The following is a 12,057-nucleotide window of genomic DNA, read 5'->3' on the forward strand; positions in this document are numbered from 1 at the left end:
GCAGCCAATCACACCGTAAGATGAGAACAAGAAAAACTTTTTATATAGTCAGCAGCAAATCTTTCCAAATGGCAATAATTTAAGATACAACTTAGCGGGGCAGACAGCCTACTAACACCCTCAAAGCGGGTATACCGAGCAACTTAAGCCAGGTAGAGTAACAGTAACATAGAGGATCAGGTGACCTGGGGATAGACATCTAATGGCAATGGTCGGTTACATCGTTTTGGAAGAGAAGTGTGTGGGGAAATCTTCGCCTCAGAGAGAGATTCTGCCAGATGAAACGTAGGTTATTTCGCACACGTCTATATAAATGTAGGTGTTTTATATATATTTATTGTTTGTATTTTTATTGACCTAATCATGACAGTACGGCTCAATAGTATCGGGTTGTTGTTGCTGCTGCCTGCCCTGGTAGGTGCTGAAGAAGGCCTGCCTGGCAGGCAATTCCCCAGGAGTGTCAGCCACCTGGTTGCCTGCCCTGGGAGTGTGGCGGGATGGTGGTAGCCACGGGGCCAACCACCCACACCCAGGCGTGGCCAGTGCCCAGTGCTGTGAAGAGGGGCCAATGACCTCGCACAGAGGCCCAGGGGGAATGGCGTTGTGTTAGTGCGGCTGCCTGGAGCAGCCTGGCAAGCCCAAGCACCGAGCTTCCGCCGCCACCTCTAAAGTCCCATGAAGGTACAGCCGTTATTATTCACCACTGCCAAACAACCTAAGAAGGATGATAGAGCTTCATCTGCGTTTGCGTTGTAATAAACAATAATATTTTTTCATAATAGCTTTAGCCTCAATCCACTAGCCTATTCTGCAACGAAATCTACAATTTCTTTACATTGTTTGAGGTACTGCCTGATAACTATGCAGACGATTTTCTTTGCGGTCTCAATCTAATGGAATTTATTTAAGATTTAGTCATTAACATGGGTTTATCCAGAAAGAATAAATTTATTGTCATTCAACAACTAATGAATAGTTATATAATTTGTTATGTCATTCAACAAATAATAAAAAACTTGTATTGAAATATAGTTTATATTTCTTCTCTAAACTAATGTCGCATCTTCTCCAAACAAACTCTTTTATCACTAACAATTTAAGTTCATCACTGGCTATAAATATTAAATAACTCTTGCGATAACGCTGACATTACATCTGCTTCCATGTTGTTTTAATATTTTAAACAGACAAATATTGAAAAAATTTGTTTGATTTGCATTCATACAATTTATTTTGGTAAATGCATTTTCATGTTTAAAAATCAACCTAATGATAACAATAATCCAAATTATATCGGATTCTGCTGTTTTAAAATTCAAGCGTTAATTTAAGTGCTCAGTAATACGTGAAGGGAAACTCATATTTGAGTCTGGCGCTCGATAACGGTAGTCGAACTCTGCAACATATATGTAACATCGTCGCCTATCAATACTCACAATGTTCTCTTTTTCACTATACCAACTAATGTGGAGAAGCCAGAGTCTCATGATGATGGTGTGAGAGTAGGGAACCGTACTGTGTTGGCTGAGCCTTGGCCGCCTTTATACCTGAGCCTCAGCTGACAAGGTCACAGTAGGTAAAAAGGAGTGTGCATGCAGTTTGTGTGTGTGCGTGTGTGTGTGTAAATCCAATTTTTGGACCCAGGTATGATCCAATGCAAAGGATTACGGGTCCGGGGTAACTTAGTGTAGTCATGTCTATTTACCAAGTTAATGTAGTGATACAACCTCCTAGGCACAAAGTTAGTCCAACTTAGGGCTTGGTAGATTGCTCATAACTGAGCACGTAATCCATTTCTCCAGGTTCACGAGTTGTACAAGGAGGAAACCGTGAGCGAACTACTTGCTAATCCAAACCGTGACTTACGACGTACGTTGAACTGACATCATCTGCCTTACGTGAGCAGATATATTATCAAAAGCCATAATGAAGATCATCTTTATAAAGTTTACATAACATAATAGATGTTTTGCCAGATGGAGACTCCTTATTTTTAACGATATTTATTTTGGTAATTATATCAGCAGTGGTTTCAGCACAGCAGAAGACATCTTCAGTTACAGTCGATATGAGAAACACAGTTATGAAGGTATAGAACTGATATTTGCGTGAGACGTGCAGTGTATACTGCGCTGGGTCATTAGGAAGTAATTTTGGAGACGTCCCAGGTTGTTTGGCCCTCACCCCTGCAGGTGGAATCCACGACAAAAAACATATTTAATATTCTGTTTCATTACTATGGTAGTAATAATTCGTGGATTTTTAACATGATTGCTGGAAGCTTGGTATGTCATATTTTTTGCATGATTGTACAGAATACGAGCAATGGTAGTGGATCTTCACGTGCTCCCCTCTCAATTATGTGGGGGTTAGCTTTACTTTTCAACAAAGCTGAAATGTGACCTACTTTAGCACTGTAAGTAAGTTGGATTAGACCTGCTTAGAGTAGGTAAGGCTAACCTGCCTTTGGTTAGGTAGGGCTAGTTTAAGTTAGGTTTGCTATGGAACTCTTCAGTCATGTGTATTGTGATGATCTACAACATGCTCTATGGCCAATAAAAAATCCCCCCCCCCAAAAAAACCCCCAAAAGAACAGTAGTTATCGCTATTAAACAATTATTCCTAATTGGTGTAAACGTGTACAGTACATATACATAAATGTTTTATCATTAATACAATTTTGCACCTCAGATGTGAAAACTGAATGCAAGTGAAGTGGTAGATGGTAGACTGAAAGCTTCCAACGCCCGTCCAGGTACTGCCACTGGAGACATCACTGGGTAGTTCCAAACTGGATAACTTTTCTGTCTCTCTTTCCTCCCGCTTATGGCTCACGTAGGCTTCAACTTACACCATCACATTCTCACACCTGACCAATATCCTTCATAACTTCGTTTTTCCTTTTTACTTCTTCTGTTTAACTTTGTTCCCATGTTTTTAATTTTTCGACAGTTTCTATATGTGGTAGGTTCTTTGGTTCTGAAGAGCGACTGTTGTGTTAGAATAATAAAAAAATTATGCTTATCTCTGGAGAAATTATCAGACTAACATTTTGCTCCGGCTGTCAGTTTCACACCATTAGTATCAACGGCATAGTGATTCAGGCGGGTGTTTGCCGTGTACCTTCCTTTTACTTCAGATCTCACAGCTTGCCTCTCCCTAACTATACCGAATGCAGCTTATTCTTTATGGTGTTAGACTTAGTATGCTAGACAACATTATCCAGTTTTAATGATGAGTCTCTGTCATTGAAGGGTGCTGACGCCATGGTCATGTAACTACCACAAAGAAATGCGATATTTCAAGAGGAAATTTGGTGTTAGCCAAGATATACAGTATGTGCTGTTGATCTTAATCGGCACTTTATAGAATCATCAGCTCCGATTATTCAAGGTTGTGTTTCTACTGGACGTTTGGCTATGGTGAGAATTTTCCTTTTTTCTTATCTAATGAACTACACTCAAAAGGCGGCTGACTCTTCAGAAGATATGCTAGCCAATCACACCGTAAGATGAGAACAAGAAAACTTTTATATAGTCAGCAGCAAATCTTTTCCAAATGGCAATAAATTTTAAGATACAACTTAAAGGGACAGGAGAACCTTACCAACACCCTCAAAGCGTGGGTAGCATACCGAAAGCGCATCTCAGTTTTCAGGTAGAGTAAATAGTAACATAGAGTGATCAGTGACTCCCGGGGATAGGACATCCACGGCATTGGGTCGGTTACATCGTTTGCAGGAAGAGAAGTGTGGGAAATCCTTCGCCTCAGAAACTTGCCAGATGAAATTTAGGTTATTTCATATTAATGCGTCTTACATAAATGTGCAGTAGGTGTTTTATATATATTTATTGTTTGTATTTTTATTGACCTAATCATGACAGTACGGCTCAATAGTATAGGGTTGGTGGTGCCGCTGCTGCTGCCTGCCTCTGGTAGGTGCTGAAGAAGGCCTGCCTGGCGGCGGCAACCTCAGGAGTGTCAGCCACCTGGTTGCCTGCCCCGGGGAGGCCGGCAGGGATGGTAGCAGCCACGGGACCAGTCCACTTGGGCTGTGCCGGGGCGTGGTTGTAGTGCCCAAGGTTGTGGTGAGAGGGGTTGTAATGACCGGTGTTGTAGGCCTGGTGGGGGATGGCGTTGTACTGGGGCTGAGCAGCAGCCTGAGCAGCCTGGTAAGCCTGGAAGAACCGAGCTTTCTCTGCCGCTACCTCTGGGGTGTCCTGGACGAAGGGTACAGCCGTGCACACGCCCACCACTGCCAAAACAACCTGCAGAAGGGATGATAGTGAGCTTCATCTGGTGTTTAGTGTTGTAATAAATCAGCTAATATTTTTTTCGAGTAATAGCTTTAGCTCTCAATCCACTTTAGCCTATTATGCAACGAAATCTACAATTTTCTTACATTGTTTCAGGTACTGCCTGATAACTATGCGCAGACGATTTTCTTTTTGCGGTCTCAATCTAATTTAGAATTTATTTTAAGTATTTTTAGTCATTAACATAATATTCAGAAAGAATAAATTTATTGAAGTCATTCAACAACTAATGAATAGATATATACTTGTTATGTCATTCCAACAAATAATAAAAAAAACTTGTATTAAATATAGTTTATATTTCGCTTTTTTCCTTTCAACCAATGTTTCCATCTTCTCCAAACAAACTCTTTTATCACTAACAACTCTTAAGTTCCATCATCAATATAAACATTAAATAACTCTTGCGATAACGCTGACATTACATCTGTTTTCCATGTTGTTCAATATTTTTGGAAACAGACAAATATTGGAAAATTTCTTTGATTTGTATCTATACAATTTATTTTAATAAATGCATTTTCTTGATGTCATTAAAAATTCAACTCACAATGATAACATAATAATCCAAATTATATCGAATCTGCTGTTTTAAATTAAAGTTAAAAATAATTTAAGTGCCTAGTAACATGGTGAAGGGAAACTCATATTTGAGTCCACGTGTTTGACACCAGTAGTCGAACTCTGTAACATATATGTAACATCGGTGTCGCTCTATCAACACTAGATGTTCTTCAATATACTTAACCACGGTGGGATAGTTACCAGAGCCCTCATGATGATGTGTGTGAGAGTAGGGAACCGTACTGTGTTGGCTGTGAGTCTTTGGCCGCCTTTATACCCGAGCCTGTGTCGACAAGGTCAGCTGTGTGTGAGGGTGGGGGTGTGTGCATGTGAGTATGAGTGCATGTGTTTGTGTGTGTGTGCGTGTGTGTGTGTGTAAACTAGTTTTTGACCCAGGTATGATCCAATGTAAAGGATTACGGGTCCGGGTAACTTAGCTTGTCAGTGTTCATTTCCAGTGTGTTGGTCGTAGTGGACACAACCTCCTAGGCACAAAGTTAGTCCACCCAGGGGTTGTAATAGTCGTCAAGGTAACTTCATAATGTAATCTTATCTGTGTTCACGAGGGCCAGTGTACAAGGAGGGAACCGTATCATGAACTACTTTTGCTAATCCAAACCGTGACCATTTATCGGTACGTTGAACTGATTACCATCTGCCTTACGGAGTTAAGATATATTTATCAAAATATATAATGAAGATCATCTTATAAAGCCATAAAACATAATAGATGTTTTGCCAGGATGGAGACCCTTTTTTTTTTAACGATATTTATTTTTGTAATAATATCAGCAGGAACAGTTAACAGAAGTTAGTAATGATGCTCTTCAGGTTATAGTTTGATATACGAGAACACAGTTATGAAGGTATAGAACTGATATTTGGTGTGGAGACGTACAGTGTGTATACTGTACAATATTAGGAAGTGGAATTTTGGAGACGGCCCCTCACCCCGCAGGTGGAATCCACTTAATAAAAACATATTTAATATTCTGTTTCATTACTATGTATAGTACATCCGTGGATTTTAACACAGATTGCTGAAGTTTGGTATGTCATATTTTTGCATGACTTGCACAGAATACGAGCAATTATAGTGTGATCTTCGATGTGCTCCCCTTCCTCAACTATGTGTGGGGGGGGAGGGGGGTTAGCTTCACTTCTTTTTCAAATAAAAAGCTGAAATGTGACCTACTTTAGCACTGTAAGTAAGTTGGATTAGACCTGCTTAGAGTAGGTAAGGCTAACCTGCCTTAGGTTAGGTAGGGTGAGTTTAAGTTAGGTTTGCTATGGAACTCTTTAGTCATGTGTATTGTGATGATCTACAACATGGTCTATGGCCAATAAAAAATCCCCCCCACCCCCAAAAAAACCCCGCCCCAAAACAACAGTAGTTATCGCTATTAAACAATTATTCCTAATTGGTGTAAACGTGTACAGTACATATACATAAATGTTTTATCATTAATACAATTTTGCACCTCAGAAGTGAAAACTGAATGTAAGTGAAGTGGTAGATGGTAGACTGAAAGCTTCCAACGCCCTTCGAGGTACTGCCACTGGAGACATCACTGTGTAGTTCCAAACTGGATAACTTTTCTGTCTCTCTTTCCTCCCGCTTATGGCTCACGTAGGCTTCAAGTTACACCATCACATTCTCACACCTGACCAATATCCTTCATAGCTTCGTTTTTCCTTTTTACTTGTTCTGCTTAACTTTGTTCCCATGTTTTTAATTTTTCGACAGTTTCTATATGTGGTAGGTTCTTTGGTTCTGAAGAGCGACTGTTGTGTTAGAATAATAAAAAAACTTAAGCTTATCTCTGGAGAAATTATCAGACTAACAGTTTGCTCCGGTGTCCCTGTTTCACACCATTAGTATGAACGGCATAGTGATTCAGGCGGGTGTTTGCCGTGTACCTTCCTTTTACTTCAGATCTCACAGCTGGCATCTCCCTCACTATACCGAATGGAGCTTCTTCTTTGTGGTGTTAGACTTAGTATGCTAGACAACATTATCCAGTTTTAATGATGAGTCTCTGTCATTGAATGGTGCTGACGTCACGGTCATGTAACTACCATAAAGAAACGTGATATTTCAGGAAGAAATTTGGTGTTAGCCAAGATATGTGCTGTTGATCTTAATCGGCCCTTTATAGAATCATCAGCTCCGATGAGTCGATGTTGTGTTTCTACTGGACGTTTGGCTGTGGTGAGAATTTTCCTTTTTTCTTATCTAATGAACTACACTCAAAAGGCGGCTGAGTCTTCAGAAGACGTTCGGCCGATGACAATGTAAGATGAGAACAAGAAAACTATTGTTTAGTCACCAGCAAGTTTTCTCTAAATGGCAAAAAATTTTGGGTACAACTTAAAGAGACAAGAGAACCTCACCAACACCCTCAAAGCACATCTGAGTTATAAGGTAAAGTAAATAGTGACTTAATGATCAGTGACTCTCCCGGTGGCAGGACTTCACGACAATGGGTTGGTTAAACCGTTTGCAAGAGAAGTGTGCAAAATTCTTCGCCCGAGAGACTTGCCAGATGAAATTTAGGTTATTAAACATTAACGTCTTAGTAAATGTGAAGTAGGTGTATTTTATATATATTTATTGTTTATATATTCATTGGCTTAATCATGACAGTACGGTTCAATAGTATCGGGTTGGTGGTGCCGCTGCTGCTGCCTGCCTCTGGAAGGTGCTGTAGAAGGCCTGCTTGGCGGCGGCAACCTCGGGAGTGTCAGCCACCTGGCTGCCTGCCCCGGGGAGTCCAGCGGGAATGGTGGCAGCCACGGGGCCGGTCCACCTGGGCTGGACAGGGGCGGCAGGGGTGTAGGTGGGAGCAGCCTGGTAGTGGACAGCGCCTCCGTGATGATGGGGAGCAGCACCTACAGTGGCAGCCACCTGAGCCTGGTAGGTGTTGAAGAAGGCATTGCGAGCGGCAGCAACGTCCCTGGTGTCAGACACGGGGGTGATGGTACCGTCAACACCGGCGGGGACTGTGGCAGCTACGGGACCAGTCCACTTGGGCTGTGCCGGGGCGTGGTTGTAGTGCCCAGTGTTGTGATGAGAGGGGTTGTAATGACCGGTGTTGTAGGCCTGGTGGGGGATGGCGTTGTACTGGGGCTGAGCAGCAGCCTGAGCAGCCTGGTAAGCCTGGAAGAACCGAGCTTTCTCTGCCGCCACCTCCGGGGTGTCTCCGACGAAGGGTACAGCTGAGCACACGCCCACTACTGCCAAAACAACCTGTAGAAGGGATGTATAGTGAGCTTTATCAAGTGTTTAGTTTTGTAATAAATCAGTTAATATTTCTTTTAGAGTAATAGCGTAGCTTTCTATACACTTTAACGTATTAAGTATCGTAACTAACAATTTTCTTACTTAGTTTCAGGTACTGCCTGATAACTATCCGCAGACGATTTTATTTTTGCTGTTTAAATCTAATTGGGAATTTGTTTGAAATATTCTTGGTCATTAACAGAATTTTCGGAAAGAGTAAAATTATTGAAGTCATTCAACAACTAATGAACAGTGATATACTTGATATATCATTCCAACAATTAATAACAAGCTTGTATTAAATATATTTTATAATCCGCTTATTTTCCTGTCAATGTTCCCATCTTCTCCATAGAAACTCTTTTATAACTAACAGGTCTAAAGTTCCATCATCAATATAGACACAAAAAACCTTGAGATAATGCTAACATTACATCTGTTTTCAATGTTGTTCAATAGTTTTGGAAACACAGACAATTATTGGGAAATTTCTTTAATTTGTATATATACAATTTTACTTAATAAATGCTTTTTCTAGATGTCATCAATAATTTAACTCACATTGATAACATATTAATTCAAATTTTATCGATTCTGCTTCTATAAGGTAGAATTAAAAATAATTGAAGTGCCCAGTAACATAGTGAAGGTAAACTCATAGTTAAATCCATGTGCTTGACTCCAGCTGTCGCACTCCGTAATATATATATATATATATATATATATATATATATATATATATATATATATATATATATATATATATATATATATATATATATATATATATATATATATACATCCCAATATATATCCTACAGTGATTTATTTATATATATATATATATATATATATATATATATATATATATATATATATATATATATATATATATGCAATAAATCACTGTAAAGTGATCCAGGTATATTTATCAATATATATATATATATATATATATATATATATATATATATATATATATATATATATATATATATATATATATATATATATATATATATATATATATATATATATATATATATATATATATATACACAACATTAGAGTCGCTTTATCAACACTAGATGTTCTTCACTATACTTGACCACGGCGGGATAGTTACCAGAGCCCTCATGATGTTGGTGTGTGAGAGTAGGGAACCGTACTGTGTTGGCTGTGAGTCTTTGGCCGCCTTTATACCCGAGCCTGTGTTGACAAGGCCAGCTGTGTGTGAGGGTGTGTGCATGCGAGGGTAAAACCTTCATAGTAACAAGAACATAGGAAAAACAGGCAACTTAAGGCCAGAGGCCCTCAGGCTAATTTGTCACTGGACTGAACGAGTAGCACCTTACCGAGCCCAGAAGAGTGAGGACTTTCTCCAAGGGCCAGAAGGTACTGGGTGGGTCTAGCAGCTAGTCGCTTGTGGAACAGGCCCCACTTGTGCAGGGTACCAGACCCGTTATTAACCTTCGCCCCGCACCCGTAATACAGGTGGATGGAGAGGGTCGGGATAGACCTGCCTCGCTCGTGCGCTAGAGACGAAGGACCTTTAGAACTACGCTTTCACTGGGCGTGGGAGCTCCCTGCTCCTTAAGGTACTGCCGGAAGGCTTTCCAGCAGAACTCGTATTGTCAAGTAGTTTAAGGTCTTAGTCCTGACAAGATGTCCTCCACCATTCTAGGCGAATACAGCCTGCTCTGGGAGGAACGGAGAAACAACACGTGTGTAAGTGAAGTGTTCTCTGTAGCCTGGCAACGAGGGGATCGAAGAGGCAGGCGTTCCCCAACATCAGTGGATGCGGACACCAGCCGAGTAGCTCTGAGAACCATGGTTGAGCCGGCTGGTAGGGGGCCAGGAGGACCTTCCCCTTGAAGCTGCGAAGCTTGTGGCAGACCCTTAGCAGGACCCTGGAGCAAGAGGGCGGGGACAGGCGTCTGGGCAACCGTGTGGTGTCGGCGTCAACCGACTCAGGTAAGCTGGGAGCTGATCGGATGTCTGAGAGGCAAAGAGGTCCACGTCCGGCCGACCCCACCTCTCTATCAGTGACTGAAACACTCTGGCGTAGTGTCCACTCTACTGACGTCCCCTTGAAGCGGAAGAGATCTTCGACACACCCGTTCTCGATCCCCGGGACATGGCGATTGGACAGGTGTATGCTCCGTTGGTGTGTCTTCTTGAAGATCTGCTCCGAGGGTGACAGCAATTGGGCTGAGCGTGACGTGCCCTGCCTGTTGAAGCAGAAAACGGCTGCTGTGCTGTCCATTTCGAAGCAGATGTTCTCGTCCTGGGTATTCTGGCTGTCCTCCAAGAATCTTCACGCCACGTACAGCTCTCGTACGTTGATATGAGTCGCCCTCCACTCCTCTGTCCAGCCCCCGAACTGCTGGTGACCCTTGGAAGACTGGTACCCCTAAGCCTACGTCGGAAGCATCCGACGCAACGAAGAGGGTGGGCGCTGGAGGGACCCAGAGCGTCCACAAGCGCAGGGCGTCGCTAGACAACCAGGAGCGTAGAAGGGCGGACAAGTGAGGGGCATGGGAAGCGCGAGATCCCTGGGTTCGACCGGGAAGGCCGCATTGATCTCCCTGGTCAGGCGGTTGAGAAGCAGACGACCGTGAGGCGACAAAGAGGCGCAAGAGTATTCGTCGTGAATTGTCTGGGGAGAGGCGGAGGGAAGCCGTGGAGGTGTCCCACTCCATCCCCAGCCACACCAGTTGTTGTGATGGTGAAAGGGAGGACTTCGAGTGGTTGATTCTGAAGCCCATGCCCTCCGCCGTGGCCAGTGTTACTCTGGTGCTTGATTCGCCCTCTTCCTTGGACGAGGCCGAGATTAGCCAGTCGTCCAGGTATATGAAGACGTCTACCCTACGGTGGGCTAGCTCCCTGGCCAAGACCCTCACGATTCTGGTGAAGACTCTCGGGGCCAGGTAAAGACCGAAGGGGAGCCGGATAAATTGAAACACGTTCCTCTCCACCTGGAAGGCCAAAAACTTCCTGAACCTCCTGTGGATTGGGATGTGGCATTAGGCGTCTTCCAGGTCGATGGAAGATAGCCAGGGCCTCTGTTTGAGATGTAGGTGGACCTGAGCTACCGACACCATTCGAAAATGGTGCGGCTTGATAAAACGGTTCAGGCGGGTGAGATCCACCACCAATCTCTTCCTGTTCGAGTCCTTCTTGGGGACAGTGAATAATCGGGACAGAAATATGCGTCCTTCTGTCCTTTCTACTACCCTTTTTTGCAGCATCGACCGTGATGAAGGTTGGCTACGTGGCCAAGCATTCACGCAGGGCCTCCTCTGGGATCAGGGACGGGGTAAAGGGTGCCAGCCGTAACAGGCCTTGCCACACTTCCGCATCCCGGTGTCTGAATGCCTCCCGCCGGAGGTCCAGCCGGGCCCCTACCTCCTTATCCAGCGAAGGTTGATGGCCGAGGCGGAGGCGAGTCAGGAAGCGAGGGTAGATAGGGCTCCGTAGACGCCGGATGCCGAGTCAGGGTGGTGGGAGTTTGGGTTGTCGGCCAGTGCCTTCAACCCGGCGCCTAGTTGGGCCAGTCCTGCCATAGTGGAGAAGGCGAGGGCCGCATTCTGCCTCTCCATGGCTTCCTTGGTCAGGATGGTCCGGGCTACCTGAGAGGCCTGCCATGGGAGAGAGGACTGGGTTAATTTCAGAGCCCACAGGGGGGGATAAGACTATAGGGGCCGGAGAGGGGGAGGTGATGGGGGAGCTGTTCCCTCCAGCTGCCACCGTCCAGATCGACTGGAGGTCCAGGCCCACATACTCCCACTCCCATGAAAAGAGGGCCTGGCCGGCTACCCGGGCACACCTCCTACCGTCCTGGAGCGTTGCCATTCGGTAAGGACCTGCAGTGCACACGCCAGTCCCGTGGGA

The 12,057-nt window shown here is 43.6% G+C and overlaps 2 protein-coding genes across 2 annotated transcripts; both read right to left on the reverse strand.

Moving 5' to 3' along the window:
• Positions 1 to 3,847: 3,847 nt before the first annotated feature.
• Positions 3,848 to 5,157, reverse strand: LOC121869017 (cuticle protein CP1499-like). Its single transcript, XM_042370084.1, has 2 exons — positions 5,082 to 5,157; positions 3,848 to 4,268 (listed from the first exon to the last, which is right to left on the reverse strand). Exons 1-2 carry the CDS (start codon positions 5,091 to 5,093, stop codon positions 3,891 to 3,893), a joined length of 390 nt encoding a protein of 129 aa, XP_042226018.1. The 5' UTR covers positions 5,094 to 5,157; the 3' UTR covers positions 3,848 to 3,890.
• A 2,320-nt stretch (positions 5,158 to 7,477) lies between these two features.
• LOC121871299 (cuticle protein CP1499-like) lies at positions 7,478 to 9,338 on the reverse strand. The gene is made up of 2 exons (XM_042373521.1): positions 9,290 to 9,338; positions 7,478 to 8,130 (listed from the first exon to the last, which is right to left on the reverse strand). Exons 1-2 carry the CDS (start codon positions 9,299 to 9,301, stop codon positions 7,534 to 7,536), a joined length of 609 nt encoding a protein of 202 aa, XP_042229455.1. The 5' UTR covers positions 9,302 to 9,338; the 3' UTR covers positions 7,478 to 7,533.
• Positions 9,339 to 12,057: the final 2,719 nt, after the last annotated feature.

Source organism: Homarus americanus, unplaced genomic scaffold (genome assembly GCF_018991925.1).
Source record: "Homarus americanus isolate GMGI-L3 unplaced genomic scaffold, GMGI_Hamer_2.0 scaffold32583, whole genome shotgun sequence".
Classification (NCBI taxonomy): Eukaryota; Metazoa; Arthropoda; class Malacostraca; order Decapoda; family Nephropidae; genus Homarus; species Homarus americanus.